The 25,769-nt window shown below is 40.9% G+C and overlaps 1 protein-coding gene and 1 pseudogene across 6 annotated transcripts in view; one reads left to right on the top strand and one right to left on the bottom strand.

Annotated features, from left to right (window-relative positions):
- The first annotated feature begins 6,687 nt into the window (after positions 1 to 6,687).
- Positions 6,688 to 25,769, top strand: part of ZNF91 (zinc finger protein 91) — a 61,458-nt gene continuing 42,376 nt past the window's right edge. For 4 of the 6 annotated variants that reach the window (XR_001486944.4, XR_001486945.4, XR_010583560.2 and 1 more), the window contains exon 1: positions 6,688 to 6,839. Coding sequence is in view for 2 of the 6 variants with exons in the window: in XM_015440444.3 (XP_015295930.3) it covers positions 6,837 to 6,839 (3 nt within the window). In the remaining 4 variants the exon portion in view is untranslated. Of the gene's footprint in view, positions 6,840 to 24,102; positions 24,134 to 25,769 lie in introns of all 6 variants that reach the window. The other 2 variants (XR_012428104.1, XM_074025080.1) reach the window with 1 other exon arrangement.
- LOC102118935 (cdc42 effector protein 3-like) lies at positions 16,690 to 17,643 on the bottom strand (annotated as a pseudogene).

Below are 25,769 nucleotides of genomic sequence, written 5' to 3'. Positions count from 1 at the left end.
CCATAATGAGGAATGTGACACATCACTTGGCCTGGCACTTACGTGATATGACTCTCTTCTCTTGCCTGGGCCTATCAAATTGGGTGATTGTGTCATACAGCTTTACTCAGCACCTAGATAATGTGACTCCCCTGTTTCTTCTGAGTCCTACCCGCAGAGGTCATTGCAACATACCTCTGAGCCCCTCATTTAGGTAATTTGACTCTCCTGTCTGGACCCTCCCCTCAGTGATTTTTGTGACATATTTTTTGACTCAGCATCTAGGTAATGTGACTTTTCCCCACTTCTTGGACTCTGTCACAGAAGGTATTGTGATGTGTCACTGGGCTTGACACTTAGGTGAAGATACTGTCTTCTCCTGCCTGGGCCCTGCATAAGTTGTATATTTTGACATGTCACTGGGTTCAACACATGTGGGATTCAGCTCTCTCACATATACCATGAGCCTGGGGTTATTGGGACGTTTATTTTTACTCATCATTTCCGTGATATGACTTCTGTCCTCCGTGAACCCTGTGAAAAAGAAAGATTGTGACATATCACTGAAACCAGAACTTAGGTCATGTGACTCTTCTATCTAGCAACCACATATTCTGAATATTGTGACGTTTCACTGGGCAAAACACTTAAAAATTGGGAGGCTCCTGCCTCAGCCTTGTCTACAGGTGTTCTTGTGACATGTATCTGCATCCATTACGTAAAAGATGTGATGCCTTTTCTGCCCGCAGGAAAGATTGTGACACACTGCAGGGCCCAGCCACTAGGTGATGTGTCTCTCCTGCATGTGCATAACTTTCAGGAAAATATTGTAATATGCCACTGGGTGAAAACCCAGATGATGTGACTCCCCTGCCTTGCCACAGCCCTCAGGGAAAAAATTTACAGATCAGTGGCCCAGCATCCAGGTGATGTGACTCCCTGGGTGCTTTCTGCCAACAAGTTCGTTGGTAACATATATCTCGGCCCAGCTCATAGGTGTGATGATGGCTCTAATACCTTGTACCGGCCAATAGAAGAGATAGTGCCTCTCACAGCTAGGCTTAGAAAAAGGAGTAAAGGGGACAGGCATGGTGGCTCATGCCTGTAATCCCAGCACTTTGGGAGGCCGAAGTGGGTGAATCACCTGAGGTCAGGAGTTCAAGACTAGACTGACCAACATGGGGAAACCGTTTCTCTACTAAAAATACAAAATTATCAGGGCATGTTGGAGCTTGCCTGTAATCCTAGCTACTTGGGAGGCTGAGGAAGGAAAATCATTTGAAGCCAGGAGGCGGATGTTGTAGTGAGCTGAGATCACACCATTACACTCCAGCCTGAGCAACAAGAGCAAAACTCTCTCAAAAAACAAAAAAGTAGAATCCCGGGTCTCCTCTCTGTATGAAGGTTACAGAGAATTACCACTCTCTCGTTCTCTCGTTTATCGTATAAAGCACTTGGATGGTACAGAGCATATCATCACAGTTCCCAGCAAACAGGTTAGATTGTATTTCATGTAAGCACACCCTGCCAATTTTTAAAATTGTCATCCTCACACATGGAAAAAACCCATAATTCTCATGGACAGATGCAGTCCACAGTCGAAATTGTGACTCTCACATGTGAACATGGGGCTGCAGCTCTGATGGCGACTCATTTTTAAGCCCAGGTCATAGGTACGTGAAGACTCTCCTCTCTGGACTCAGCCAATTGGAGAGATGTTGACCACATAAGATCATGGGTCCAGAGCAGCACAAAGTTCGCAGAGCAGGTTGCAGCTCTCATGCACACCATTTACCGTCCTCAAAGTGCCCTGATAGGGCCAACCACACAGGTAAGATTGTGAAACTTATATTCACACCCAGTCAATAGCAAAGATTGTCATCCACTTAAACACACTCTACCAGTACTTTGGGAGGCCAGATCAGGAGATCAGGAGTTCCAGTCCAGCCTGGCCAACATGTTGAAACCCAGTCTATGCTAAAAATACACAAAAACAAACCCAATAAACCAGGCGTGGTGGTGGGTTCCTGTAATCCCAGTTACTTGCGAGGCTGAGACAGGAGAATTGCTTGAACTCTGGAGGCGTACATTGCAGTGAGCCAAGATCGCGCCACTGTATTCCAGCCTGGGTGATAGAGTGAGACTCAGTCTCAATAAAAACAAAAACAAGAAACCCAAAATAGTTTAGGAGAACAAAAACAAAACTATAAGGCCGAGCACGGTGGCTCACACCTGTAATCCCGCGTCATTGCACTCCAGCCTGGAGGACAAAAGTGAGACTTCATCTCAAAAAAAAAAAAAAATTCCCGGCTGCGTGCAGTGGCTCAGGGAGGCCGAGGCTGGGTGGATCACTTGAGGTCAAGAGTTTCAGGCCAGCCTGGCCAGCATGGCAAAACCCCGTCTCTACTAAAACTACAAAAATTAGCCATGCATGGTGGTTTGTGTCCGTAGTAACAGATACTCATGAGGCTGAGGCAGGAAAATCAAACCCAAGAAGTGGAGGTTGAAGTAGGCCAAAATTATGCCACTGCACTCCAGTCTGGGTGACAAAGCAAAACTCAGAAAAAAAAATTGCCAAAAAGAAAAGTTCAGGACAAGATCCATTTACAGCTCAATTATATCAAACATTCAAAAAGTTGTGGGTGGGCGTGGTGGCTCACGTCTGTAATCCCAGCTCTTTGGGAGGCTGAGGCAGGTGGATCATGAGGTCAGGAGTTCGAGATCTCCTGACCAACATGGTGAAACCCCATCTCTACTAAAAAAATTAAAATTAGCCCTGCATGTTGGCAGACACCTGTAATCCCAGCTACTCAGGAGGCTGAGGCAGAAGAATTGCTTGAACCTGAGAGGCAGAGGTTGCAGTGAGCTGGGATCATGCCACTGCTCTGTCTAAAAGAAAAAAAAAATATAAGTCAGTCTTGTAACTTTTTCTTTTGGTTTTGCTGTTGTACTTTTAACTTAAAATAACTTTAAGAAGTAAAAAACGCCTGTCTACATCCATTCCTATCTGCCCTGGAACACTTAATTGGCTGTAAGTCTTTTGACTCTTAAGGCCCTCAGCCATAGGGAATCTTGCCAAGGGAAAACTGACACTAGAATTATATGACTTCTCCTGTGACAAAACCTTTTCTATCCCAGATACCAGTATACTATGCCATACAAAAGTTGGGGGAAAAATATTTTTGTCTACTGTTAACAAGTCTATAACAATTTAGACACCAAGGACCAGGCATTGCTTGCATTTAATTTATACCCTCCTCAGGATACTATACCTATGGAGATAAATTGGCTGGAAAAGAGATTAAATTTATTCAATTCTAATTTAATGTTGGTCCTACAATTCTCAACATTTATCACAAGATCCAAATAACTTGATAAGAAGGGTAAATGCACTGTGAGTCTGATCAAAAACATTGTATGTTCTCACTTATAAGTGGGAACTAAACTATGAGAATGCAAAGGCATAAGAATTGTATAATGGACTCTGGGTACTCAGCAGAAAGGGCAGGAGAGGGGGTGAGGGGTAAAAGACTATTTATTGGGTACAGTGCACACTGCTTGGGGGATGGGTGCACCTAAATCTTAGAAATGATTACAAAAGAACTTATCCATGTAACCAAACATCACCTGTACCTTAAAAACTTTGGAAGTATTAATAATTACAAACAAAAACAAAAAAACACAAAACCCCTTAAGTTTAACTTTCTATGTTTTGGCTGTTCATTTTTTGTTTAGAAAGGGTCTCTGTCACCAGAATAGAGTGAAGTGACTTAATGAGGGTTCACTGCAGCCTCAACTTCTGGGCTTATGCAATTTTCCTCCCTCAGCCTCCTGAATAACTGGTACTAAATGTGCAGGCTACCATGCTCAGTTAATTAAAAAAAATTTTTTTAGACATGTGTTTTTGGCATGTTGCCCAGGCTCATCTCAAATTCCTGGGCTTAAACAGTCTTCATTTCTTGGTCTCCCAAACTGCTGGGATTATAAGCATGAGCCAACATGCCTGACCAGAATTTTTTAATTTAATTTTATTTTTTTATATTTTTGAAACGGAGTCTCACTCTGTTACCAGGCTGGAGTTCAGTGGTGCGATCTCAGCCCACTGTAACCTCTGCTTTCTGGGTTCAAGTGATTCTCCTGCCTCAGCCCCCTGAGTAGCTGAGACTACAGGTGCACACCACCACACCTGTCTAATTTTTGTATTTTTTAGTAGAGATGGGGTTTCACCATATTTGCCAGGCTGGTCTCCAATTCCTAACCTTGTGATCCACCCACCTCAGTCTCCCAAAGTGCTAGGATTACAGGCGTGAGCCACTGCACCCAGCTCAGAATCTATAATATGTTATAAAAAAGCTAACTATATTTAGATTTGTTAGCTAAGAGAAAATTTGAAAAAACATCTTTTATTAAATGTTAGAAGCAAACTTTTGGTGCTGCAAAAGAAATAGTACTTGAATGTAAATTTTCTCAGCAAGGCAATATTTACTTTTATAGAAGGGTGCATCTCACGAATGGAGCAATGGCAAGAGCACACCTGAAGAAGGGAGGGAAAGGGGTTCTTAGCCCTGACACAGGTAGCCCCTACTGCTGTGTCATTCCCCTGTTGGCTAGTGTTGGACTGCACAGTCTAAACTAATTCCCATTGGCTGTTTTAAAGAGAGGAGGTGTACAAGCCAGAGTGGTGAGGTGAGCAGTTTGGGCGAGAAATACTTTTATGGAACAGGTGACCAAAGGTGACTCAGGTCAGAGCAGGTGACCAGGGGTACAGATGTAAACTACTGATTAGTACTGGTGAGAAGGTTGTTTACTAAAACTGGAGACATAAACAATGAAGAAGTTAAACTTTAAAATGGAGAATAAAGAATAAGAGAGCTGAATATACTGACATACTGATTCTTTGAAGAGAAATTTAGAACTCACTGTATTTAACATTAAAATACATAAATAAAACAGTTCAAAATTACTTCCTAGGGGATTTCACTAAGAATTAGTTTAAGAGTTAATGTAATTTTATATATATATATGAAAAACTAAGACTACTAGATGTAAAAAAAACTAATTATTCAAAGAGCGTGTTTAAGGCCAGGTGTCATGGCCCATGCCTTGTAATCCCAACACTAGGAGGCTGAGATAGGCAGATCATTTTGAGCTTAGGAGTTTGAGACCAGCCAGAGCAACATGGCAAATTCCAGTCACTGGTTAAAATAAGGAAATAAACCGGGCATGATGGTGCACTCCTGTAATCCCAGCTACTCCAGAAGCTGAGGTTGGAGAATCGCTTGAACCTGGGAGATGGAGGTTGCAGTGAGCCGAAATCATGCCACTGCACTTCAGCCTGGGTGACAGAACAAGCTTCTATCTCGGAAATTAAAAGAAAATAGAGAGTGTATAAACAAAAGAAAAATATGCTCTTGATGAAAAAAGTTAGAAACATTTGTCTGTTTTGAAATTACTTAAAGGTTGTTTCAAATTGAAAAAGTAAAAATAATGTAGATTAAAATAAAATATAAAATGTTAAAAAATGGACCGGCATCGTGGCTTGCCCATGTAATCCCAGTACTTTGGGAGGCTAAGGCAGGTGGATCACCTGAGACCAGGAGTTCGAGACCAGCCTGGCCAACATGGTGAAACCGCATCTCTACCCTCTACTAAAAATACAAAAAATTAGTCGGATATGGTGGTGCACGCCTGTAATCCCAGCTACTCGAGAGGCTGAAGAGGAGAATCCCTTGGACCTGAAAGGCAGAGGTTGCAGAGAGCTGAGATCACGCCACTGGACTTCAGCCTGGGCCACAGAGCAAGACTCTGTCAAAAAAAAAAAAAAAAGAAAAAAATTAAAAAATTATAAGAAATTATAAAATATGTATAAAAATCTAGAGAGGTCAAAAAGACCAATGTACTTTATTTTATTTTTCTTTCTTTTTTTTTTCTGGGGTGCAGTGGCATGATCTCAACTCACTGCAACCTCTGCCTCAGCCTCCCGAGTAGCTCAGCTATTTTTTATTTTTTATTTTTCGTTTTTTTTTGAGACAAAATTTCACTCTTACTGTTCAGACTTGAGTGTATTGGCACGATCTAGGGTTACTGCAACCTCGGCCTCCCGGGTTCAAGCAATTCTCCTGCCGCAGCCTCCCGAGTAGTTGGGATTACAGGCACGTGTCACCACGCTCAGCTAATTTTGTATTTTTGGTAGAGATGGGGTTTCACCATGTTAGCCAGACTGGTCTTGGACTCCTGACCTCAAGAGATCCACCTGCCTCGGCCTCCCAAAGTGTTGGGATTACAGGTGTGAGCCACGGTGCCCGGTTGAGGAACTTACAACGTTTTATCAAATTGGCTTTATTATTGATAATACACTATTAATAAAGTAAAAGTTGATTTTCTCTGGAAAAAAAATTTTATGTATTATTAATATACATAAAATATTTTTGTTCACACTTTGAGTGCACTGAAAAAGAGAGCAAAGAAGAGACAGGATTTTCCCATGCTCTGAGGTGGGCCTGGCTGAGCTCAGGGAGGAAGCCCTGTCTGGAAAGGCTGCAGCCTACGCTGGCACTCCATTCAGTCCAGTGTCTGATCACATCTTCTGTCACTCAGGGCCCGAGAAGGCGGGGTCTTAAACGTTATCTAATCAGGGAAGCTGGACTGGGAACTGTCCAATCAGGCACAAAGCTGGAGCAGACTGGGCGGCTTCCGGGATGTGGCGGGGCCTTTGTCTCTCGCTGCCGCTGGAGCTCTAGGTCCCCTCTTCACTGCTCTGTATCCTGTGCTCCAGGAAGCCCAGCCTATGTGGCCCTGTGACCTGCAGGTATTGGAGATCCACAGCGAAGACGCCAGGAACCCCTGGAAACCTAGAAATGGTGAGAGTGCTAGGTGCGACGTCCCGAGAGAGGGAACGGGGCTGGTTGAAACCGGTGGGAGGCGGCTGTGGCGGGACTCAGGCCTCTCCGTATTCAGCTCCACGATCTGTGCCCCGAGTTCTCCTTGCCCAGCTCGGCCTCAGTCCCCTTCAACGATAAGATGGCGGCTGCGCTGACAGCCGGGCTCCGGGCGTCCGGTCTCTTCCCTGCTCAGTGACTGTGCCCTGGCCTGGAGCCCTCTCTGGGCAGCTCTGCACCGGCAGCGCCGCGTCTCTTCCAGATTGTGCAGGGACAGCGGGAGGGTTGTCAGGGTAGAATCCTGACTCGGGGTGCTGGTTCATGAATAGGAAGAATTTTAGTCCGTGGGCTTCCCAGGGCCTGTTTTTTTCCTATTAAAAATTTATGGACGTCACCTCGAAAATATTAAATAATTTAATTAAAGAGTGATTCAAAAATTTTAGAGCACCCAGCTATGGTTTGTAATCTGTGGTCTATGAAAGGACTTGAAGGAAATATTTTTATAAGGTTCATGATAAAGAACCAAATTGAGTAATTTGTTAGGTACAGTTATGTAGGGGTTTTTTTTGTTTTGTATTTTTTTTTGAGGAGGAGTTTTGCTCTCTCACCCGGGCTGGAGTACAATGGCATTATCTCAGCCCACCGTAGCCTCTGCCTCCTGGGTTCAAGCAATTCTCCTGCCTCAGCCTCCCTAGTAGCTGGGATTGCAGGCGCCTGCCACCACACCAGGTCAATTTTTTTTATTTTTAGGAGAGATGGGGTTTCACCTTGTTGGCCAGACTGGTCTCGAACTCCTGACCTCTGGTGAACCACCCACCTTTGCTTCTGAAAGTGCTGGAATTAGAGGCGTGAACCACCTCTCCCGGCCTCGTTTCTTAGTTTTTACAATCAAGGTAGAAATATCCTGGTTATGTAATCAGAGCTTAATTGGCATTTTATACTTGGTTAAGCCTAAATTTTGTTTCTGCCAATGTAGTAATTTACCAAAAAGTGCTCTTGAGTTTAGATTTTTATTTTCAGAAGTAGAAATCCGGGGACTAGAGACACCTCAATCTAATTGCCTGCCACTTAATGATTTTCACACTCCACAGGGGACTGATTTTTCCCTGAATTTTTTACATGTGTCCCAAGCAGGGCCTCAAGTCCACCCCTCATCCCCTATTCCTCCAGGCTAACTCTGGCTTGCAGTAAAATACTAAATTTCCAGTTTCGTCTGACATCCCCAAATGCCAGTTTCTCCTCCCTAATTCACTTTATCAACTATTTGTCCTGTAGTGTACATTTTGATACCTATTTTAATCATTTTTATTTTTAAATGTTGAGACATTTAAAATGTCTCACTACAACCTCTGCCTACTGGGCTCAAATGATCCTCCTGTCTCAATCTCCCAAGCAGCTGGAATTACAGGCGCCTACGACCCCGTCTGGCTAATTTTTGTATTTTTAGTACAGGCAGCATTTCACTATGTTGGCCAGGCTGGTCTCAAACTCCTGACCTCAAGTGGTCCACCCGCCTCGGCCTCCCAAAGAGCTGGGATTACAGACGTGAGCCACCGCATCTGGCCAATTAATTATTTTTTTGACAGAGCATTTGATGGCACATTTAAAAAGATTTGTTTTCTTTTTGTAAATATTTCCTATGAGAAGAAAGCAAATAATAATCTCCTGACACTGTATTGTAAAATATCTCTGTGCATTTTTTTTCTTCTATTTTCCCTAGACACAGATATCTTATCAGAATGTTTTTGGGTCAGGTTTTCCTTTTGGAAACCTTATAGGGTGATGTGTCTTCAGTCACCCTTCAGTTTTTGCTTGAACCTGGGTTTCAGTACTGTATGGGGATAAACCAAGACACCCACCATGGCTATGTCTGCTAGAGTGTCTAGTGAATATTAGCTTCTGGGTCATATTCTCTCCTAGGACAACCTGAGGTATTGAGTGTAGCTTCCCAAGTGTGCGCGTGGATGCCCAGAGGCTAAGAGACATTTCCTGGTGCACCTTTTTTTAAAGTTAATTCCTTGAGACATTAATATTGCCTTCACCCAATTCAGCTTTCATTTCTTGGAGACACATTGCTGGTCAGCCAATCAGATACTAATATTGAGGAGAAAACAAATAATTTCTGCCTCCTGGATTCCTTTAGGGGGCAGAAAAATAGTACAAGAAAAAAAGTAAAAAAATTTCTAGAAAAAAGATACCCACCACTCCAAAAGACAAAAAAGAAAGAAAGAAAAAAAAAAAAACCAACCCAAAAAACTGACCCCAGTGAGATGGTGTAAGAACTTGCAGAGTAAAATGCTCCTGAGGCACTCACTGGGGACATAGTTCAGAGTCTCCTGAGAGGAGGTTATTGAGCACTTAAGTGAGCATGATGGGGTGGGACAGTCTCTCAAGTAATTGAATGGCCTGACTTGACACATGAGGAAGACATCTGTACCTTGAAAAGCTTTGTTCACTTCCTTTGACCTAAGGGTTTTTTTTTTTTTTTTCCTGTCTTATTTATTTATTTATTTATTTATTTTTGAGTCGAAGTCTTGCCGTGTGGCCCAGGCTGGAGTGCAGTGGTGTGATCTCAGCTCATTGCAACCTCTGCCTCCTGGGTTCAAACATTCAAGGAATTCTCCTGTCTCAGCCTCCCCAGTAGCTGGGATTATAGAGGTGCACCACCACGCGCAGCTAATTTTTGTATTCTAAGTAGAGATGGGGTTTCACCATGTGGCCCAGGATGCTCTCGAATTCCTGCCCTCATGATCCTTCCACCTTGGCCTCCCAAAGTACTGGAATTACAGATGTGAGCCACCGTGCCTGGTTCTATATCCTGGTATTTTGATTTTTGAGTTTAATGCTAAATTTTATGTGATGAAACTTAGTACCTCCTAGAAGTGTTCCCGTGTGACTATTTTATTTATTTATTTGTTTTTTGAAATGGAGTTTCACTCTTGTCACCCAGGCTGGAGTTCAGTGGTACAATCTCAACTCACTGCAACCTCTGCCTTTTGGGTTCAAGTGATTCTCCTGCCTCAGCCTCCTGAGTAGCTGGGATTACAGGCGCTTGCCATCACACCCGGCTAATTTGTGTATTTTTAGTAGAGATGGGGTTTCACCATTTTGGCCAGTCTGGTCTCCAACTCCTGCCCTCAGGTGATCCACCCACCTTGGCCTCCCAATGTGCTGGAATTACAGGCATGAGCCACTGTGCCCAGCTAATTGTTTACTACATGATTTTTGATACAAATAATAACATAATACATTTATTGTCTGGAAGGAATAAATACATTTGCTTTTCTTACCGAGGTGTAAGATGTAAGTGCCTTAAAATTTTCTTCCCTTATATGAACACTGTTTGCGTAATTTTGCTGAATTATTCTACCACCTAGTTATAGTTTCAAAAACCAAGTTAATAATTCTGACATAGAAATTAAAGCTTAAGCCCAGTGACTCCAAGCTAAGCCTAATTTTAAAGGCCCAGTTAGTTCCTTTTGGGGAGCCTCCCCTGCAGATGTCCTAGCCTGCTCACCCCAGCTATGGAAGAAGCCTCTTTACTGAGAGAATCTACAGAGCCCTGGAAAGCTGGCAACCCACACGCAGATGCAGTTAAGGTTAATGTAAAAGGGTATTAGGAGGGTCTTGCTGAAGATGAAGTTATTGTTTTGAGGCAGTTTCTAGACTTTTTCAAATAAAAGTTAGATACATGTAAAAAATTGAATTTCAAAGGAGTATTGCAACAGGAGGAAGTAGCAACTATAAGATTTTCAAAGATTGAAAAGATTAGGCAGACAATGACTTTTCTTTTTCCTAGGGAAAAGCAAACAGGATTAGTAATGAGGTAGGAGGGGAATGTTTACATGGAGGGTAATAAAATCAGATTTTAGATCAGAGAACGTTTTACCCTGAGGTCAGCATGTTCTTAGGATAAACATAAAATGGGGTTGTATGGTAGCTCAGCCTGAGGTTAGCTCAAAGTTCAGGAGCCTGTGGGAAGAAAATATACTTAAGTTCAGTTTGATTAAGAAGTATTTTATGTTTACCACTGGAGACAAAGTCAACTGATTTTTAATGAGAAAAAGGAGAAAATGCACAAAGCATTTTTCTGGCTGTGTGATAGGTAAGAAAAGAGAGCAAAAAACTAGTTGCTGTCAAGGTTTCAGAGAAAAGGGCATACTTTATACACTGTCAACAGTTTACATTAATTCAACCATTGTAAAAAGCAATGTGGCAATTTCTCACAGAACTAAAAACAGAATTACCATTTCACCAAGCAACCTCATAATTGGGTATATACCCAAAGAAATATAAATTATTCTGTCATAAAGACACATGCACAAGCGTGTTCACTGCAGCACTATTCACAGTAGCAAAGACATGGAATCCACTTGAATGGCTATCAATGGTAGACTGGATAAAGAAAATATGGTATGATCAGGCACAATGGCTCATGCCTTTAATCCCAGCACTTTGAGAGGCCAAGACAGGTGGATTGCCTGAGCTCAGGAGTTTGAGACCAGCCTGAGCAATATGGAAAAATCCCATCTACAAAAATGCATCTCTAAAAAAAATACAATAAGAAAAATTAGTTAGGCATTGTGGCACACGCCTGTGGTCCCAGCTACTTGGAAGGCTGAGGAATGAGAGTATTGCTTGGCCCACCACGATGGCTTATGCCTGTAATCCCAGAACTCTGGGAGGCCAAGGTGGGTGGATCACCTGAAGTCAGGAGTTCAAAACCAGCCTAGCCAACATGGTGAAATCCCATCTCTACTAAAAGTACAAAAATTAGTCAGGCATGGTGGTTTTGGGCATCATAATGAAAAGCGTTTTTTGTTTGTTTATTTGTTTTGTTTTTTTTCCCCATAAAGTGTTTTTGGAGAATACAAAAGATAGAGAATTTTATTAATCATAGCTCTTTATCATCTATGTACTTCATCTTTTTCCACCTTTATTCTTGGTCTCATATTTTTTTCACTTGACTTTGTTGGGGTTGTACCTTTTTTTTTTTTTTTTGAGATGGAGTTTTACTCTTGTTGCCCAGGCTGGAGTGTAATGGCACAATCACAGCTCACCGCAACCTCCGTCTCCCAGGTTCAAGCGATTCTCCTGCCTCCATCTCCCGAGTAGCTGGGATTACAGGCATGTTCCACCACACCCAGCTAATTTTGTATTTTTACTAGAGACAGGGTTTCTCCATGTTGGTCAGGCTGGTCTTGAACTCCTGATCTCAGGTGATTCACCTATCTCAGCCTCCCAAAGTGGTGGAATTAGAGAAGTGAGCTGCCACACCTGTCCTGGGTTGTATCTTTTATGTGAAAATGGTAAATATAACTACAGTGTTCTGCTGAGTTCTGTGAGTAGCTCTATCAAATCAGTACGTTTCAGTAACATTATGGGAGTCCCCAGTTTTTAAACAGTATCTCAGAAGCATAGATGAGCTTACAGAGTTTGTGACTGGCATCTGCAGTGAGGACAGTGTTGTGAGACTGAGCCCTGAATCAAGGTCTGTGCTGACTCTTGGTGGTGTCAGAATTCAAGTGTTAGACAATAAGTTGGTGTTGGAGAATTGCTTGGTGTTCACAAACTCTACAGATTGGGTGCTAGAAGAAAGCTATCACAGACTCCTGGATTAGAATAAACCTCTGGGTGTCCAGGAATGAGAGGCTGTGCTCTCCTCTACACAGTCTGTCACACTATCCCTTGTTCAGTGATTCCAGCTCCCCTTCCATAGTGACAGAGAACCTAAAACTTAGAGGAAGGGAGCTGTGATGGCAGATCCCCTTTTGCCACAGCTGCCACCACAAGATTTTTACCCACTAACTAATATACTCACTAGACATTAATGTGTCCACACCTCTCCCAGGACAGTGAACCACACTCACGAATTTTACTACAGCATTTTTGATCCTAGTGTTTTTTTGCCAAAAACTTATATAGAAGTGTCTCCAAGTCTCCTGGCGTATTCCCACCTCCAGACACTGAATCTGCAGCAGCAATCTGTTCTGTCAACCAACCTAGGGTTCTGGACCACCTGTTCATAAACTCATCTGCCTGCATGGACCCAGAAATAAATCAAGTGCCACTATCTGTAGCACAAACTGGTCCTTCTACCTGGACTGCACTCTTCCCCACCCAGGGAGTTTTTTTTAACTTCTGCTTTTGGTTTAGGGGTACACGTGCATGTTTGTTATACAGCTAAAATTGTGTCATGGGGGTTTTGTGTATAGATTATTTTGTAATTAAGGTACTAAGTATAGCACCAAAGAGGTATTTTTTTCTGACCCTGTTTCTCCTGCCACCCTCCACCCTCAACAAGGCCTCAGTGTCTGTTGTTTGTCTCTGTGTTCATGTTTTTATTATTTAGCCCTTACTTATGAATAACCTGCATTTGGTTTTCCATTTCCGCATTAGCTTTCTTTCTTTCTTTCTTTCTTTCTGGTTTTCTTTTTTTTTAGACAGTTTCACTCTTGTCACCCACGCTGGAGTGCAATGGCGCGATGTTTGGTTACTGCAACCTCCGCCTCCTGGATTCAAGCAAACAATTCTTCAGCCTCAGCCTGCTAAGTAGCTGGGATTACAGATGCCCGCCACCATGCCTGGCTATTTTTTATATTTTTTAGTAGAGACGGGGTTTCACCGTAATGGCCAGACTGGTCTCCGACTCCTGACCTCAGGTGATTTGCCCGCCTCGGCCTCCCAAAGTGTTAGGATTACAGGCGTGAGCCACTGCGTCTGGCCTCTGCATTAGTTTTCCAAGAATAATGGTCTCCAGCTTCATGTTGCTGTAAAGGGCATAATCTTGTTTTTGGTTATTGTTTTCTGTTTGTTTGTTTTTTATGACCACACAGTATTCCATGATGTTTATGTATCATATTTTTTTTATTATTTTTTTTTTATTTTAGAGACAGGGTCTCACTGTTGCCCAGGCTGAAATGCAGTGGCATGATCGTGGCTCACTGCAACCTCCACCTCTCGGGTTCAAGCAATTCTCCTGCCTCGGCCTCCTGAGTTGCTGGGATTACAGGTGCCTGCCACCACGTCTGGCTGATTTTTGTAGTTTTAGTAGAGACGGGATTTCACCATGTTGGCCAGGCTGGTCTCGAACTCCTGACCTTAAGTGATCTACTCACCTCCAATTCCCAAGGTGCTGGGATTACAGCATTGTGCCCGGCCCTTTTTTTTTTTTTTTTTTTTTTTTGAGACAGTCTCACTCTTGTTGCCCAGACTGAAGTGCAATGGTGCCATCTCAGCTCACTGCAACCTCCGCCTCCCGGGTTTAAGCAAATATCCTGTCTCAGCCTCCCGAGTAGCTGGGAGTACAGACACCCACCACTACCGCGCCGACTAATTTTCATATTTTTAGTAGAGATGGGGTTTCACCATGTTGGCCAGGCTGGTCTTGAACTCCCGACCTCAGGTGATCCACCCACCTTGGCCTCCCAAAGTTCTGGGATTACAGGCATAAGCCATCGTGGTGGGCCAAGCAATACTCTCATTCCTCAGCCTTCCAAGTAGCTGGGACCATGGGTGTGTGCCACCATGCCTAACTAACTTTTCTTATTGTATTTTTTTTAGAGATGGGATTTTTCCATGTTGCTCAGGCTGGTCTCAAACTCCTGAGCTTAGGGAATCCATCTGCTTTGGCCTCTCAAAGTGCTGGGATTACAGGCATGAGCCATTGTGTCTGATCATACCATATTTTCTTTATTCAGTCTACCATTGATAGGCATTCAAGTGGATTCCATGTCTTTGCTATTGTGAATAGTGCTGCAGTGAACACGCTTGTGCATGTGTCTTTATGACAAAATAATTTATATTTCTTTGGGTATATACCCAATTATGAGGTTGCTTGGTGAAATGGTAATTCTGTTTTTGGTTCTGTGAGAAATTGCCACAGTGCTTCTTACAATGGTTGAATTAATGTACACTCTTAACAGCAGAGTATAAGTATTCCCTTTTCTCTGAAACCTTGACAGCATCTACTTTTTGACATTTTAATAGCCATTCTCACTGGTGTGAATGGTATCTCATGGTTTTTCTTTGCATTTCTCTAATGATTATTGATGAGCATTTTATTACATGCTTGTTAGCCAAATGTTTGTCTTCTTTCGAAAAGCATCTTTTTCATGTCTTTTGTTTACTTTTTAATTAGGTATTTTTTTCTTGTAAGCTGTTTAAGTTTCTAATGGATTCTGGATATTAGACCTTTGTCAGAAGCATAGTTTGCAAATATTTTCCATTATTCTGTAGGCTGTCTGTTTACTGTGTTGATAGTTTCCTTTTCTGTGAAGGAGCTTTTTAGTTTAGGTCCAATTTGTCAATTTTTGCTTTTGTTGTAATTGCTTTTGGTGTTTTCATCATGAAATTGCTGCCAGTTTCTATGTCTAGAATGGTATTTCTTCAGTTATCTGCCGGGTTTTTTATAATTTTAAAATTAGCATTTCAGTCTTTAATTAATCTTGAGTTGATTTTTGTGTATGGTGTAATAAAGGGGTCTAGTTTTAGTCTTCTGCATAGTGCTAGCTGGTTATTCCACAACCATTTATTAAATAGGGAATTCTTTCCACAGTTCCATTGTTACTTTTGTTGAAGATCAGGTGGTTGTAGGTGTGTGGCATTATTTCTGGGCTCCCTATTCTGTTACATTCATCTATGAGTTTGTTTCTGTACCAGTTCCATGTTGCTTTGTTTACTGTAGCTTTGTAGTATAATTTGAAAACAGGTAATGTAAAGCCTTCAGCTTTGTTGTTTTGCTTATGTTTACTTTGGCTATTCAGACTCTTTTTTGGTTTTATATGAATTTTACAGTAGTTTTTTTTTTTAGTTCTGTTAAAAATATTTTGGTCATTTGATATTAAATAGCATTAAATCTGTAAATTTTGGAGGACAGTCTGATCACTTTTAGGATATTGATTTTTTCTATTTATGAGCAAAAAGTTTTCCATTTATGCCATTTCTGACTTCTTTAAGCATTGTTTTGTAATTCTTATCATAGAGATCTTTCCCCTTCCTGGTTAGCTGTATTCTTAGATATTTTATTCTTTTTGCAGCAGTTGTGAATGGGGTTATGTTTATGATTCATATTTGGCTTGAATGTTGTTGATTCGCAGGGATGCTACTAATTTTTTCCCATTTATTTTGCATCCTAAATTTTTTTTTTTTTTTTTTTGCCAAAGGCATGTAAAAATGTATTTTTACTTTAAAAAATAACTTAGTTATAGTAATATTTTGCCTGTATCTTACCAACATGTAGCTGACAGTTAAAATTTTGCAATATAGACATAATAAAGAGGGATATATAAGAACTACAAGAAAATCTCCAAAACCCATAAAGTTCAAATGTGAAAACAGAAAAGTTTTAACACTAGAGAATTCGCTATGGTGAGCCCAAGCAATATATAGAAAAGAGTCTAGAAAAAAGGCTGAGGTGTTAAATACATTTTTACTTCCTCTTGCTCAGAAAATGTTGGAGAGCTGTAAAGTTCTTTTTGTAAAGTTTCTTAAGGTGACTCGCCCAGCCCTTCATAGCTAGTGCCAATCCTGGCCAACCCAGATTTCTTGTGTGTCTGCAAACAATGTGTGAGCCAAACAGCACCAGTGCCTGCTGAAAATGGGTTCTGACTGACGGATTTCCTCGTTTTGCCAAGACAGGATTTTTTTTTTTTTCTAAATTGTTTTTGCAAACAACGCATAACAGGCTAAAAAGAAATACTTTATAAGAATATTATTTTAGAAAACCCATCACAAAACTGCAAATACAGCTTCGGAAGCCCTTCTGTTCAACTGTGGTTAGTTTAGTTTGTTTTTGTACCTTCCACTCCAAAGGAGATAAGTTGGCATCCTGTTACTTACTTTTTTCCATGACATTCAGCACCTCATCCAAAAGTGAGGGCCCCATATCAAGCTGCAGGGAGAGGAGGGAACCTGCAAGGTCAGAGAGGGACTCCTCTGACGTACTCTTTCCCTTGATGAGCTCGCATGGCACGGGATGGGGAAACACGTCTTTGACTGGCCAGTCAGGGTACTATTCGGACAGGCTGGAGGAGTGGCTGTCCCTGCCCTGTCTGGACTGAGATGCAGAACCGCTGGAGCCCCATGAGGTGTCTCCTTGGTGGACTTTTCCTTTCTCCAACAGACTGCTTTTCACCTAAGCTTTTTCCTCCATGATGGGCTTGCAGCTAAGCCTTGGCAGCTTTATTGGTCCAAAGGACTCCTATTTGGAATTAAATTTCACCAGTGACAATAAGAGCATTATGAGAGCTTGGGACCCTCCAGTGATCATGAGGGAGATGGCATTTTTGACCACTGAGGAGGGTGTTTCTGTGAACACAGAGTCTGAGGTGCCGTTTTACCAGAAGAACGTATTATGCCCAGGGAACTGATCCAGATGTGCTTTCTCCTAGTTTCCAGGTAAAAGCTCATAGTTCCCTTGAAGAAAGGAAATATCCCCAAAGACGTCGTGCTTGGCCCTCTTTGCCGATTTGGATGGTGTGGCAAAAGTCTCCAAGAGGGGGACTGATAATATCGGGAGACAGAATGTCTCTCAGTTTAAATTTCTTTCCTTTCTTATCATTAGCTGCTTTCAGGTAAATTGGGGCCTTGGCTGGCATTTTGGAATTTGAGAATGTCTGTTTTGCAGTCGGAAAAAAGGGCCACTTTTTTCACAGATGGTATGTTTCTGAAGAATACTTTTCGATAGGAACTGTCACATCATTTTTCTCAAGTGGCTTCAGAAGTGGCTCTAGCTGTGTGTGGTTCCGGCGTGTTGAGCGGTTACCCACAGGGAAGGGAGGCCACCTGAGTGCACTGCCCTGGCCAGGCCGCAGCTCCCCAGGTGCCTCGCAGCCCGGGATTGGTTGGGTATGGAGGGCTGTGTTCTGAAATTATACTGAAGTTATTTGTAAGTTTAAAGAGCTTTTCTGCCAAGACTCTATGGTTTTCCTGATGTAGAATCCTGTTGCCTGCAAACAGGGATAGTTTGACTTCCTCTTTTCCTGTTTAAATGCCTTTCATTTTTATTGAGGTGGAGTTTTGCTTTGTCGCCCAGGCTGGAGGGCAGTGGCACGATCTTGGCTAACTGCAACCTCCGCCTCCCAGGTTCAAGCGATTCTCCTGCCTCAGCCTCCTGAGTAGCTGAAATTACAGGCACGTGACACCACGCCCGGCTAATTTTTGTATTTTTAATACTGACGGGGTTTCACCATGTTGGTCAGGCTGGTCTGGAATTCCTCACCTCGTGATTCACCCGTGTTGGCCTCCCAAAGTGCTGGGATTACAAGCATGAGCCGCTGCATCCAGCCAAATGCCTTTTATTTTTGTCTTTTGCCTGATTGCCCTGACCAGGACTTTCAATTTTATGTTGAATAGTAGTGTTAAGAGAAGGCATCTTTGCCTTATGCCAGTTTTCAATGAGGAATGCTTCAAGCTTTTTTTTTTTTTTTTTCCTTTTTGAGATAGAGTCTCCCTTTGCCTCTCACGCACAATCTCGGCCCACTGCAGCCTCCACCTTCTGGGTTCAAGCGATTCTCCTTCCTCAGCCTCTTGAATAGCTGGGATTACAGACACCTGCCGCCATACCTGGCTATTTTTTGCATTTTTAGTAGAGACAGGGTTTTGCTATGTCAGTCAGGTTGACCTCAAACTCTTGACCTTGGGCGATCCACCTACCTTGGCCTCCCAAGTTGCTGAAATTAAAGGAATGAACCACTGTACCCATCTGCTTCCAGGTTTTGTTCATTCAGTATGTTGGGGCTGAGGGTTTGTCATAGATAACTTATTTTGAAGCATATACCTTCAATGCCTAGGTTGTTGAGGATTTTTAACATGAAAGATGTTAAAGTTTACCCAAAAGCTTTTTCTGCATCTGTTGAGGTAATCTTGTGGTTTCTGTCTTTAGTAGTTCTGTTTATGGGATGAATCACATTTACTGATTTGTGTATGTTGAACCAACCTTGCATTCCCAAAATAAATTCTACTTGCTCATAGTGGGTTTGCTTTTGGATATGCTGCTGGATTTTGTCAGTATGTTGTTAAAGATTTTTGTATCATTGTTCAAAGATATTGGCCTGAATTTTTTTGGTTTGTTTTATCTCTGCCAGGTTTTGGTATCATAATAATGCTATTCTTATATAATGAGTTGGTGAGAAGTTACTTTTTCTTAATTTATTAAAATAGTTTTAGTAGAAATAATACCAGCACTTTTTTGTACATCTGGTAGAATCCAGCTATGAATCTGTCTGGTCCTTGGCTTTATTTGGTTCGTAGGCTATTTATTACTAATTCAATTTTTTAGCTTCTTATTCATCTATTTAGGGCTTTGATTTCTTTTTTGTTCATTCTTGGAAGGGTGTATTCCTTAATAATTTTTCATTTTTTTCTAGATTTTCTCATTTGTGTGCACAGAGGTGTTCATGGTAGACTTCAAGATATTTTTGTGGGGTCAGTGCTAATATCTCTGTATGTGTAGTTTGTATAATTTTGAGATTTTTGAATTTCCTGAGGATTTTTTTATTTCTGAGTATGTGGTCAGTTTTAGAGTGGTGATAAGAAGAATGTATGTTATGTTATTTTTAGATGAAGAGTTCTGTAGATACCAATTAGGACTATTTGGTCAAGTGTTGAGTTTAGGTTATAATATTTTGTTAATTTTCTTCTTCAATTATCTATTAGTGCCTGTGGGATGTTGTTGTCTCCCACTATTATTGTGTCAGAATCTAAATCTCTTCATAGGTCTCTAAGAACATGCTTTATTCATCTGAACCTATGAGTTTTATGTAACACCTTTCTCTCTTCTGTTTTGTCTTCCATAAACATTCTTCTGTGCTCTCCCAGTGTGCAAAATTTAGATGTCCAAGAGTTCGAGAACATGTTTAGAGACGTGGCTGTTGTAAAAGTAAATATAAATTAGAAATAAGAGACTACAAGTAAGATAAAATATCTTACTAAAATCTCTTTTCTTATAACATTTAGATTATGTGTAGATTTTTATCTCCCTTTTTTTGAAATATATGTAAATCATATTAACAGCTAAATAAACCTTTTGTCTTTTTTTTTTTTCCTCAGGATTATCTTTATCTGGGACCTGAGATTTAATTGCTTCATTTTTGCTTTGGCAAAAGATTGTTCTTATGATTTTTAGTCTTTTAAAGTTGACACAGATCTGTTCAGAGTAACACTCATTTCAACAGCACACAAAAATTGAGCGTAAAAATAGGATTAAATTTTGCAATATAGGAAAGATACTGAGTAAGTTGACAGAAACCTGATTATCTATGATAATTATTTGCCGGCTAAAGTATTTATACTACAAAAGCAAAAAGAGTTCAGTTTATGGCCGGGCGCGGTGGCTCCCACTGGTAATCCTAGCACCTTGGGAGGCCGAGGCGGGCAGATCACCTGAAGTCGGGAGTTATAGACCATTCTGACCAACATGGAGTAATCCCGTCTCTATTAAAAATACAAAATTAGCTGGGTATGGTGGCGCATGTCTGTAATCCCAGCTACTCGAGAGACTGAGGCAGGAGAATCACTTGAACCTGGGAGGTGGAGTTTGAGGTGAGCCGAGATCATGCCATTGCACTCCAACCTGGGCAACAAGAGCAAAACTCCCTCTCAAAAAAAAAAAAAAAGAGTTCAGGTTTTAAACTGAAGTGTGGAGTGCATTTTCATACCTTTGTTTCTGTTTATTACTTCAGTGCAATTAGCATAGTTATGTGTAATGTTTGTAGACAACCTGCATTCATATACATTCAACTGTATTTTCTACAAGAGTATAAAGCCACAATATTTACTTTGAATGAATTCCTTAGTTGTTTTAACATTGTGATTCATACTTTTGAAATGTAGTTTTTCAACTGAATTATAGTTACAGAAAATTTTTAAAAATTCTACATACATTATGAGTAGTATATTAAAATTATTCATAATTACATATTTATATCTAATATCCAAAGAAAATTTACTACCAAATTGTTACAGTAGATATTAGTCTGATATGATTATTAATTTAACCAATAGGGATAGTTATAGGTAAGTATAATTTTAGTGTGTTTAATTTCAGAAACTGGAATGCTGCTATTACAGGACAAATAAAGGCAGGTGATTTGGCCACCCAAAAACTGTAATAACTCTTTAATTAGCTATGTTGCAGGCTCACGTATATTCCATTATATTAATTAACACAGTCAAATTTTAATTTTTTAATCAAAAAGTGCTGGTGGTAGTTGTCAGATATATTTCTATATAGATGCCACATTTAATGGGCAGCAGATTAGAGAGCAGCAGAGATGGAAAAAAAGTCTTTTAAAATTCTACTAATAATATGCCCCCTTTCTTCATAACACTCATGTTTCTCATGCTATGAGTAGCTATGCACTTTGGATACTTAGAGAGAGATTCTTTTTAGAGGAATATTTTCTGGCTGACTTGATCAATCTTATATGTAATCTCAGTTTTTTCTTAAGATGCTTTTAACTTCTTTTTTTTTCTCTCAATATCATCTTTCTTGGAATGAGAGCTGTTTTCGTTTCGAATGCTTTGTGTATCTGTTTTAGAAGCCCTATTAGTATCCCATAATGTCTGTGAAAGTTGTGGGCTGTCACAGTGAGAACTCTTAGAGCTATCTCTATCTGGATGCATGCTGGAAATCCAGCAGTATATTTTCCGTGTCACCATTGTAAATAGAAACTGTGGCTTACATAATGCTCATATTCCCATTATTGTGAAGGCTTAATTCTACCCAGGAGGCCTGCAGGCTCTCCTTCTGCAGGTCAGGCTTCACTTTTTTTTTGAAATGGATTCTTCCCTGTTGCCCAGGCTGGAGTGCAATGGTGCAATCTCGGCTTACTGCAACCTCCCCCTTCCAGGTTCAAGGGAGTCTCCTGCCTCAGCCTCTTGAGTAGCTTGGATTACAGGTGCCCACCCACCATGCCCAGCATATATATATGTGTGTGTGTGTATATATATATATATTTTTTTTTTTCACCATGTTAACCGGCTGCTCTTGAACTCCTGACCTCGTGATCTGCCCACCTCGGCCTCCCAAAGTGTTGGGGTTACAGGCATGAGCCACCACACCCAGCCAGGCTTCACTCTTTGATGTGACACTGAAGTGCTCCTGCGGCAATTGTCATTCACCTGAGTTGAGCTGCCAGCCGTGAGCACTGTGCTGTGGGCTGCAGTGGCAGATGGTAGGAAACAAAAGAGGACACTGGCCACCAGAAGAATGGAAGCAGGAGTGTACTAGCCCAGTCCTCAGGGAGTAGAGAGCCACTGCTTTAAAATACAAGTAGCCAAAAAGATAGCACCCTATTCTTTTTTTTTTTTTTTTTTTTTTTTTGAGACGGAGTCTGGCTCTGTCGCCCAGGCTGGAGTGCAGTGGCGCTATCTCGGCTCACTGCAAGCTCCGCCTCCCGGGTTTACACCATTCTCCTGCCTCAGCCTCCCAAGTAGCTGGGACTACAGGCGCCGCCACCACGCCTGGCTAGTTTTTTTTTTTTTTTTGTATTTTAGTAGAGACGGTGTTTCTCCGTGGTAGCCAGGATGGTCTCGATCTCCTGACCCCGTGATCTGCCCGTCTCGGCCTCCCAAAGTGCTGGGATTACAGGCGTGAGCCACCGCGCGGGGCAGATAGCACCCTATTCAACCACTTGTAGAAGAGTGAAAGTCTACATTCAGCAGGCAGCTGGCTTCAAGTTGCAAAACTACCTTCTGCCATGAAGATGTGAAAAGCTTATTTTGTCATTGAATATGACCAATTAGCATACAGAGATGGCCTCCCCAGTGACCAGGTGAATTTAGGATGAACTACCTATGACATGGCGCTGTACATTCTTCTACTTGTGAACTAATTATGGTAACCGTCTTTATTTCTTTTCAATCCTTAAGCAGATGGATTGTAATACATGTGACATTCAGATTTAATTGTGTAATGAAACAGTTTTCTTTCTGTTCCATTACTGCAGTTTCTGTGGTGCTGAAGAGAATTAATAAAAATTATATTTCCCAAACACTCTGTAGAATTACCAGACATAATATAAACACATAAGGTGCCAACCAAGCTTTACTCTAGAGGGGACTTTCCCTCTCAGGCTTCCAGTCAACTCACAGTTATGCTGTAAAATGCATGCTGTCAACTAAATATGCATGCGGAATTATGTCTCTGCCTATTTGGTAGTTTCATTTTCTATTTAGAATCAGCCTCAGTCTCTCTTGCTGGTTTATTATTGGACCATCAGCCCAGGGTCACTGGAAATGCTCTCACAATCACCAAGGTGTCTTTGAGACATTTGAAAATCTCTCCAGAACAGAATTGTGTCAGACTGACTAGAGTGGTTAACTTTGCTTCTGTCGTAATGTAAAAGAAATGTTTGCTCCCCACCTCATACAAGAGATGTCTTTGGTTGGTACCCAGATGAGAGTTTCTCTAGTTCCCTGGTACTTGAGTGAAAAATGGTGAGGAGGTCTGGAGACTCAAACGAATAAACTAATTGCTTCCAATTCATATATTCATTAGAAAAATAGATGAAGCAGTCATGGTCCCTACCATGCAAGAAATTTTAGTGTAGACTAGCAACTGGATAAGTGGTTTAATTATGCATCATATGGTGGGTACAATAAATAGATGTGTGCAAAAATATGGGCTTTATTTGGGCCATTTTCTTTATATTTTTGTGACTTCTGATGTCTATACCTGAACATATATTAATAAACAAGAGTTATTATTGTATTTTTTATGCCCTGCTAAGAATACTTATTTATCGTTTAAAAAATTATTCTAGAAAACCTTAAGGGATTTGTTTAAATTGCTTATTAGTATGTGATAAAAAATTGAAAGGGCAGTGGGGCTAAAAAAGATTACAGTTACATAAACTCTGAGATTTAAGGTTTTTTGTTTTTTTAAGCTAAGCTTAAAAAATGAAATGGAACTAAAAATACTCCCCAGTGGCATAAAGAACAGAATTTTACATTAGCTCTACAACCCGCTTCAGCCCTATTTAGATTCACCCTTTTGAAAGCCTTATTTAGGTCTTGCCCTACCCTGGAGTCTTGCCTCACAGAACTAATTAGAAGAGATCAGAGTTTTGGCTGATGAATCCTGTTGCCTTTTTAGAATTGGTTCTCACAATTTTCTGAAAGCCAAAAGCAGATAAATGGAAAATATAAAATATGTATTATAGGGTCTTAATTTTTAAATTTTTTGTTAAAACTAGTGTTTGCAGAGACATTCCATTTAGCAACTTGTTTTCTGTTCCTACAGATGCAGTAGTTGATTCACAAGTCACAAAATGGTAAATATAAACATAATAATTCATCTAAATTACCTTACAGTCTATCTATATCCCTCTCATCTGTCTATATTTAGATTGTATTCTATGCATTTAAAAAAAAAATTAGTGACAGAGAAACAGAAGAAGAAATAAAAATACTGGGTCCTTATTCTAAATCCTTAGAATTATTGAACACTTAGTATCAACTGACAGGCTGTTATTAGAATTAAATCAAATAATGAGTTATCACAGTGCTCTGTAACATCCTATTGATTACATAATATCTGCTTAATAAACATTGCATTAGTACATGTGCACATGTTGTTTTCCAAATGCAGACTTACTCAGAAATTGCTGCTTTCTGTTTTCTCTATAAACTTTAAAGAGCCAGCAAGTAATATACTTTAAGATAGAGAATGGTTGTCTTCATTTGTATCAGAAGTTTTTGTGTTGTGACAAGAGTGCTGAGTGTAAGGGACTCTGTGCTGTGCCTCATTTTTGTAACGAATGCTAATAATGAGCCCAGGGAGAGTGACATCAGCACTGACAGGGGACTTGTTTAGAACACCCATTTATGGATCATCTCCAAACCTGCAGAATCACATTACATAGAGTGGGACCAAGTTTACCTAGTGATTTATAAGCTAATTAAAGCTTGAGTGACAATGCTTAGGTAAGCAGTTATAAGCTCAGGCTTCTACTTAGAGTCACATGACCAATTTACAGGAATCTCTTTACTTGTGCCCTTTTTACAGTTTCTGTTTAATGTTCTGAAGAAAACATCTATTTGTTTTAGTTAAGTGCCTCATGTGACTCTAAGGTGCCAGAATCAAGTATGAGAAGTTCAAGATACATTCATGAGCATTAAGTTCTACCTTTGCACTAAAGGGTGGTCCAGGAACCTGTTCTATTTAGATTTGTAAGGACAGGACAGTGTGGCCAATATTTCTATTCCTGTAGCAGAAATTGCCAGTGTCTGTAGCAGGGGAGGGCACCTGAGGACAAAAAAAAAAAAAAGAAACTTGTATTTTTATCTCTGTGGAGCAGCTGATTGTTCCTGAATCTTTTCTGTTATATAGGACAGAAATGGGTAGAGGTTTTGTGTCTTGGGCCTTCTGCCTTTGGGTGTGGTGGTAACAGGTAAACATGCGGTGCTCAAATTATTAAAGGCAAATTCTCAAGATGCAGATGTAATTCAGAAAATCTCATCTGAGGAAGAATTCGAGAGGAGGAGGAGAAAGAGAAAAAATGGCTTTTTTTTCAGCTAAACATGTCTCAGATCAAGAGCTATGTCCTCTCTGCCTCATGGAATGCCACAGGTTTAGTACTTGCAAATTTTTACTTCTATACCTGTGATTTTTCTCCCTATTGAGTTTGTCTTAACTACTTTTTAAAATGCTTATGATAGGCCAGGCGCGGCGGCTCACATCTGTAATCCCAGCACTTTGGGAGGCCGAGCAGGTGGATCACCTGAGGTCGGGAGTTCAAGACCAGCCTGACCAACATGGAGAAACCCTGTCTCTACTAAAAATATAAAATTAGCTGGGCATGGTGGTGCATGCCTGTAATCCCAGCTACTCGGGAGGCTGAGGCAGGAGAATCACTTGAACCCAGGAGGCAGAGGTTGTGTTTTGGCGAGCCAAGGTCATGCCATTTG

The sequence above is a fragment of the Macaca fascicularis genome, chromosome 19 (genome assembly GCF_037993035.2).
Source record: "Macaca fascicularis isolate 582-1 chromosome 19, T2T-MFA8v1.1".
NCBI classification, from domain to species: domain Eukaryota; kingdom Metazoa; phylum Chordata; class Mammalia; order Primates; family Cercopithecidae; genus Macaca; species Macaca fascicularis.
The sequence above is the reverse complement of the archived record's forward strand: the minus strand, read 5'-3'. Positions and strand labels throughout refer to the sequence as shown.